At 41.2% G+C, this 6285-nt stretch overlaps 4 protein-coding genes across 5 annotated transcripts in view; 2 read left to right on the top strand and 2 right to left on the bottom strand.

Moving 5' to 3' along the window:
- LOC104770679 (succinate--CoA ligase [ADP-forming] subunit alpha-2, mitochondrial) overlaps positions 1 to 406 on the bottom strand; it is a 2251-nt gene extending 1845 nt beyond the window's left edge. Inside the window, exon 1 of the mRNA XM_010495140.2 lies at positions 113 to 406. Coding sequence (XP_010493442.1) covers positions 113 to 361 — 249 coding nt within the window. The 5' untranslated portion in view covers positions 362 to 406. The remainder of the gene's footprint in view (positions 1 to 112) is intronic.
- Positions 557 to 3532, top strand: LOC104770675. Of its 2 annotated transcripts, XM_010495137.2 has the most exons (5): positions 557 to 993; positions 1075 to 1331; positions 1421 to 1604; positions 1690 to 1724; positions 2830 to 3532. In XM_010495137.2, exons 1-5 carry the CDS (start codon positions 652 to 654, stop codon positions 3419 to 3421), a joined length of 1410 nt encoding a protein of 469 aa, XP_010493439.1. In that variant the 5' UTR covers positions 557 to 651; the 3' UTR covers positions 3422 to 3532. The 2 variants fall into 2 exon arrangements, with proteins under 2 accessions (XP_010493439.1, XP_010493438.1); XM_010495136.2 differs by lacking the exon at positions 2830 to 3532 and having other exon boundaries at positions 560 to 993; positions 1690 to 2443.
- LOC104770676 (nicotinamidase 2-like) lies at positions 3460 to 4621 on the top strand. Its single transcript, XM_010495138.2, has one exon. It carries the CDS (start codon positions 3470 to 3472, stop codon positions 4259 to 4261), a length of 792 nt encoding a protein of 263 aa, XP_010493440.2. The 5' UTR covers positions 3460 to 3469; the 3' UTR covers positions 4262 to 4621.
- The window catches only part of LOC104770677 (serine carboxypeptidase-like 34), a 4822-nt gene continuing 3136 nt past the window's right edge, over positions 4600 to 6285 (bottom strand). Inside the window, exons 5-10 of the mRNA XM_010495139.2 lie at positions 6153 to 6241; positions 5722 to 6039; positions 5497 to 5633; positions 5161 to 5253; positions 4958 to 5063; positions 4600 to 4852 (exon numbers count right to left, since the gene is read on the bottom strand). Coding sequence (XP_010493441.1) covers positions 4703 to 4852; positions 4958 to 5063; positions 5161 to 5253; positions 5497 to 5633; positions 5722 to 6039; positions 6153 to 6241 — 893 coding nt within the window. The 3' untranslated portion in view covers positions 4600 to 4702. The remainder of the gene's footprint in view (positions 4853 to 4957; positions 5064 to 5160; positions 5254 to 5496; positions 5634 to 5721; positions 6040 to 6152; positions 6242 to 6285) is intronic.

The raw sequence follows: 6285 nt of genomic DNA, 5'->3' as shown, positions 1-6285 counted from the left end.
CCCCCCAAAACCTTGAACACACATTTCAATTGAATCCGAATTGCAATAGAAACAAAGAACAGTGATCATTCAATAATCTAATTAGTTGTAAAATTCTGGGAATGTACAATACCATTTTGGTGCCGTATTCAATGGCTTGTTCAGTGTGAAAGGTACCGTTCTTTCCGGTGATACCTTGGCAGATGACACGTGTGTTTTTGTCGACAAAGACAGCCGCAGGAGGCGGAGGAGTCGTCCCGAAGGAGCGAGAATGAGTCAATGAAGTGAGAGAGGAGCATGACGGAATCACCAACTCTGAGCTCCCTCCACCGCCGGAGCAACGGCGAAGAGATCCGAGAAGTCTCGTGACCTGCCTTGACATGGCTGTTTCAAAATGATCTAAAATTTCTTAAACCTCCGATCTGAACTGAAACCCTATGAACGAAGAATCAAGCGAAAGCTTTTGGGCCTAATTGAATGATCCATGTTAAGGCCCATTTGGATTTGAGATTTTTTATATTTTTCCCCTTATAATAAAAAACATTTCGATAATTCACTAATCCTCAGCCTTAAAATAATCTACAAATTTTTATTTATTTTTTGGTTATTTTTCAATAACTTGTCCCTCTCTAACTCCTCCACCTTACGAAACAGAGGAGGGAGAAAAACAAAATGACACCGACGATTCTTACTCCGACGACTCTTCCTCCGTCGACAGCTACATGGCCATGTACTACCACATCTCAGAAGCTCATCACCTTTAGATCACCATTCAAGCTCAAGTGTAGAGCCACTTCTTCTTCATCATCGTGTTCTATCACAGACTTTGATCTTTATGACCTTTTAGGTGTTGATCGGAGTTCTGATACTGCTCAGATCAAATCAGCTTACCGTGCGCTGCAGAAACGTTGTCATCCCGATATCGCAGGAGATCCAGGTCATGACATGGCCATCATCCTTAACGAAGCTTACCAGCTTCTCTCTGATCCGATCGCACGCCACGCTTATGACAAGGTTAGTCTATTGGTTCTTGATCTTGTATAGTCTCTGTCAAGACCACAACACCAAGTAAAGTATGATGTTTTCTTGTTGTAGGAGGAAGCAAAACTTGAAGAACTTAGAGGCTATACAGGGAAACCGATCTACTCGGTTTGGTGTGGTTCAGAAACTGAGCAACGAGCTACGTTTGTGGACGAGGTTAAGTGTGTTGGTTGCTTGAAGTGTGCTTTATGTGCTGAGAAAACATTTGCTATCGAAACCGCTTATGGGAGAGCGAGGGTTGTTGCTCAATGGGCTGATCCTGAATCCAAAATCATAGAAGCCATCGAAGCTTGTCCAGTAGACTGCATTTCGTAAGCACATAAACTAGTATCTCTAGTAATCGTTTGGTTTCAATTTCTATGCCCTTTATGGAAAGTATGATTCTTTATGAAATGTGCAGAATAGTGGAGAGATCTGACCTTGCTCCATTGGAGTTTCTTATGTCAAAACAACCACGAGGCAACGTGAGGATTGGTGTTGGAAACACGGTTGGGGAACGTGTCTCCAATGTATTTGTTGATGTCAAGAAGTTTCAGGAAAGATACGCCAAATCTATGAGCAGAACCACAAAAGAGCGCACCCAGGTGAGTTATGCATAGTCAATAAAGCCAAGTTATAAACTTACCCTGTCAGATACCAAGTACTAGTTGTTTTGGGATGCTTTTGCAGACAGAAGTAAGAATAAGTGCAGTAGAGGCAATTAGGTCTATCTCCAATTGGCTATACTGGAGATCATCACCGTACACGAAACCATTGAGTCCAGATTCAAACATGAGTCTAACTATTACCAAACGAAAAAAATCGGTTGATCCAGATATCAGAAAGCTTCAAGATGTTGTGGCAGCAATGAAAAAAGCAGAACAGAGCGGCAAAAGCAAACCAAAAGAACCAGCTTACATGCTTGGAGAAGATTACTGGACTCCATCAAACGTAGCACTTCCCTCATCTGAAAACAACAACACTTCCAAGGCTAGCTCGATTCCTCGAGTGAGTACTCAAAAGAAAACTCCATTAGAAGAGAAACCAACTAGTAGAAGAGAATATAGAAGACAGTTCAGGATACACAAGTTCCCACTTGGGACAGCCATAGTAGCAGTATTCTTGATTAAATATCAAGAAAGTTACAAAGCCGCCTCTGAGCTCAACGATCATATCGGTGGCTCCCTAGCTCTATCCATAGTTAACAGCCCATGGCAACAGATTTTATTAGCAGGAGTTACATGGTACTTCATTGGAGCAATGTTACTCCAACTTGTGGAAGCTGTCCAATCCAAGCTAGAAGATAAAGATGCATAGGCTTGATAGATATAGTAATGTACAGCATATCACTCATTAGACCATGTCATGTACTTGTTCACCTACAAATGTAACAGAACAGTAATGATTATACTATACATGTTTATTGAAGTATGCCTGAAGAACATCATACATGGGCTAGGCCCACTTTGTATGTTGTTAGGCCCAATCATTTCGTTCCCACATATATATCTCCACCGATTAAAGAGCTTCATCATAATCTTCTTCACCGTCAAAAAAATGGCGTCATCATCATCGAGGTACGAGACACGAAAGCGAGTTCCAAATCCAAACAACGCAGCTCTTCTAGTCATCGACATGCAAAACTACTTCTCCTCCATGGCCAAACCCATCCTCAACGAAGTTCTCACCACCATTGACCTCTGTCGACGAGCTTCGATCCCTGTCTTCTTCACGCGCCACAACCACAAGTCCCCAACCGACCACAGCATGCTCGGCGAGTGGTGGGACGAGGATCTAGTCCTCGACGGAACCTCGGNTAGAGGCAATTAGGTCTATCTCCAATTGGCTATACTGGAGATCATCACCGTACACGAAACCATTGAGTCCAGATTCAAACATGAGTCTAACTATTACCAAACGAAAAAAATCGGTTGATCCAGATATCAGAAAGCTTCAAGATGTTGTGGCAGCAATGAAAAAAGCAGAACAGAGCGGCAAAAGCAAACCAAAAGAACCAGCTTACATGCTTGGAGAAGATTACTGGACTCCATCAAACGTAGCACTTCCCTCAACTGAAAACAACAACACTTCCAAGGCTAGCTCGATTCCTCGAGTGAGTACTCAAAAGAAAACTCCATTAGAAGAGAAACCAACTAGTAGAAGAGAATATAGAAGACAGTTCAGGATACACAAGTTCCCACTTGGGACAGCCATAGTAGCAGTATTCTTGATTAAATATCAAGAAAGTTACAAAGCCGCCTCTGAGCTCAACGATCATATCGGTGGCTCCCTAGCTCTATCCATAGTTAACAGCCCATGGCAACAGATTTTATTAGCAGGAGTTACATGGTACTTCATTGGAGCAATGTTACTCCAACTTGTGGAAGCTGTCCAATCCAAGCTAGAAGATAAAGATGCATAGGCTTGATAGATATAGTAATGTACAGCATATCACTCATTAGACCATGTCATGTACTTGTTCACCTACAAATGTAACAGAACAGTAATGATTATACTATACATGTTTATTGAAGTATGCCTGAAGAACATCATACATGGGCTAGGCCCACTTTGTATGTTGTTAGGCCCAATCATTTCGTTCCCACATATATATCTCCACCGATTAAAGAGCTTCATCATAATCTTCTTCACCGTCAAAAAAATGGCGTCATCATCATCGAGGTACGAGACACGAAAGCGAGTTCCAAATCCAAACAACGCAGCTCTTCTAGTCATCGACATGCAAAACTACTTCTCCTCCATGGCCAAACCCATCCTCAACGAAGTTCTCACCACCATTGACCTCTGTCGACGAGCTTCGATCCCTGTCTTCTTCACGCGCCACAACCACAAGTCCCCAACCGACCACAGCATGCTCGGCGAGTGGTGGGACGAGGATCTAGTCCTCGACGGAACCACCGATTCTGAGATCATCCCGGAGTTACACTCCCAGATAGTACTCACCAAACCAGACGAGATCGTGGAGAAGAGCACGTACAGCGCGTTTCAAAACACGCGGCTACAAGAAAAGCTGGACAAGATCGGGGTGAAGGAGGTGATCGTGGTTGGAGTGATGACCAACCTGTGCTGCGAGACAACGGCTCGTGACGCGTTCGTTAGAGGATATAGAGTTTTTTTCTCTACGGACGCGACTGCGACGGTTAATAAAGAGCTTCACGAGGCTACGCTGATGAATCTCGATTATGGCTTCGCTTATCTTGTCGATTGCGATGAACTCCGGCGAGGTTTGTCTACTCAGTAGTTGATAAATTATAACTTACACCTTTTTCTTGTAGTTCTGTTTTTAAGTATAGTCTGTTGTATTTGGCTGTGGTCTAGTGTAGCCTCGTGAAGCTATCTTCATAACAATAGTTCTGTTGTGTCTGTGTAGTCTAGTGTAGTCTGTTGTATTTAACTTTAAATACTTAAACAACAATAGGTTCCTTGTTAATATTTTCCACCTTATAATTAAAGTAGCTTCTCTAAATTAATTTGGGTGGTTTTGATGACTATATTGTGTAAGAATCATCCAAGAGATGAGAGTTTTAGAGATCTATGTAACACGAGACAAACAAAATGTAAAACGTGATAAGCCATATATACAATTCTAATGGCTTCTTTTGGTCAAATCTGTTTATTAATTTTTATCTTCTTAAGAATTATATAGAGATAATCAAATCTGTGGGGGTAGAGAGAAAAAATATCAAAAGGGAAAAGCAGGAAGTTTCTTATTGCCTAGGAAATGATGAACAAGCTGAAGAGCTTCTCTAGGTTTGAATGTTGGAACTTGGTGTCCGGCTCCTCTTATCGTCACATACGTTAACCCATCGTATTCCACCGTCCACCCGCCGACCTAACCGGCAAGTGAAAGAAAACAAAATTTATTTCTAGAGTCAATCACACACTAGCTTACTCGGAAGAAATTTATAAGTTTGTGATTTGGAAGTTGGAACCAAACCTGTAGTTTGGTGTACCAAGGTGTCCAGTCTTGAACTATCTTAAGACCAAGCTTCTTTAATGAGTATCTGGTTGCTGTCACAGGGATTCGTCCGTCTGTATCCCCACTTTTTTACCAAACAATTTAAACCGGTTATGACTTGTTTTCAAGTTAAATATTTACATTAAAAAATGCTAAGGAGTAGGTGTTAATGTGTTATATACCTGAAAACCCATACGCGTAATCCCGCTGAAACAAGTTTTCTTAAGGTAGGAAGCATAGAAGCGGGAGCGTCAGACCAAAATGAGATAGTGTCGCTGCACATACATAGCAACCCATGCATTGGTTTAGCTTTGAACATGGTTTATTAATCATTTATCACTTATCTTCTTGGTTAAATTATGATAGTGAAAGAGTAGTATTAATATGTACGTAAACTGAACTGAAGAGTAGTACAATGATTCAATTTCCTTTTAACTATAAAAATCATAATTAAACCAAACTATATGTGCTAGCTTCTTATATTATTGTATGAAAAACCAAACACCATAACACATTACCTGCAATGAGTCCAAGGGTAAGGGATGTTGGTGACATTAGCGTGAAGTGCCTCCTGAACATCTCTCCTATTCATATACTTTTCTGTATACTCCGATAGACATGGGTCATACCCTGCCGCCATCCTCCTCCATCCCTCCTGTGTATAGAATCAATTTTAGCCGGTTAGTCAAATTCAGTTACCAAATATTTTTTTTCTAAGTGAAAAAGATGAAATGTATATTTACATTTTGAGAGATGAGCCGGGGTCGGAAGGTGTTCCGAGCAGCGGGTAGGGGCCGAGTTCCGGCCACTGAATGAGAAGTAGAGGAGTTGGTGGAGGTGGGAACACACTTGGGAGAGTAGAGACTGTACATGTCAAGGATCTTGTAAACATCAAAATACTCATCTAAAGCCCCATTGCATTCCTTAGACACATGTTCTAGTTTGAAATCGCAGTGTTGGTTCACTTTCTCGTACAGTGCATCTGATATCACCGCGTGATCATACGCGTAATCTATCATCCCCTTTTGATCCGTTTCGTCGTCCAGCAACGCGTTTCCTATCTGTGTATACAATTGTCAAATTCATCATCACCTCCTTCATCAGCCAATATATACCACTAGATTAATTTCCTCTACACTACTTAATTATTGATTGATTTAAGATAATAACTGACCATTAAACCCTTGAGATTAATGAAATCTTTCTTGGACGCAATCTTGTTTTGATTGTAGATGAGCTCCGAAAGTTGAGGAACGTAATGGCCTAATTAATTCCATGCAAAACACATAATTCAATGTTTTTTTTTT

The sequence above is a fragment of the Camelina sativa genome, chromosome 20 (assembly GCF_000633955.1).
Source record: "Camelina sativa cultivar DH55 chromosome 20, Cs, whole genome shotgun sequence".
NCBI lineage: Eukaryota > Viridiplantae > Streptophyta > Magnoliopsida > Brassicales > Brassicaceae > Camelina > Camelina sativa.
The sequence above is the reverse complement of the archived record's forward strand: the minus strand, read 5'-3'. Positions and strand labels throughout refer to the sequence as shown.

Excerpts from the sequence above, each read along its gene's own strand:
- LOC104770675 (XM_010495137.2), top strand. The coding sequence starts at position 652 with ATGACACCGACGATTCTTACTCCGACGACTCTTCCTCCGTCGACAGCT. Across the intron at positions 1,332-1,420 it reads TGTCCAGTAGACTGCATTTC|AATAGTGGAGAGATCTGACC; the intron begins GTAAGCACATAA and ends TGAAATGTGCAG. Across the intron at positions 1,725-2,829 it reads AGTGCAGTAGAGGCAATTAG|GTCTATCTCCAATTGGCTAT; the intron begins GTCTATCTCCAA and ends AGAGGCAATTAG.
- LOC104770676 (XM_010495138.2), top strand. The coding sequence starts at position 3,470 with ATGTACTTGTTCACCTACAAATGTAACAGAACAGTAATGATTATACTA.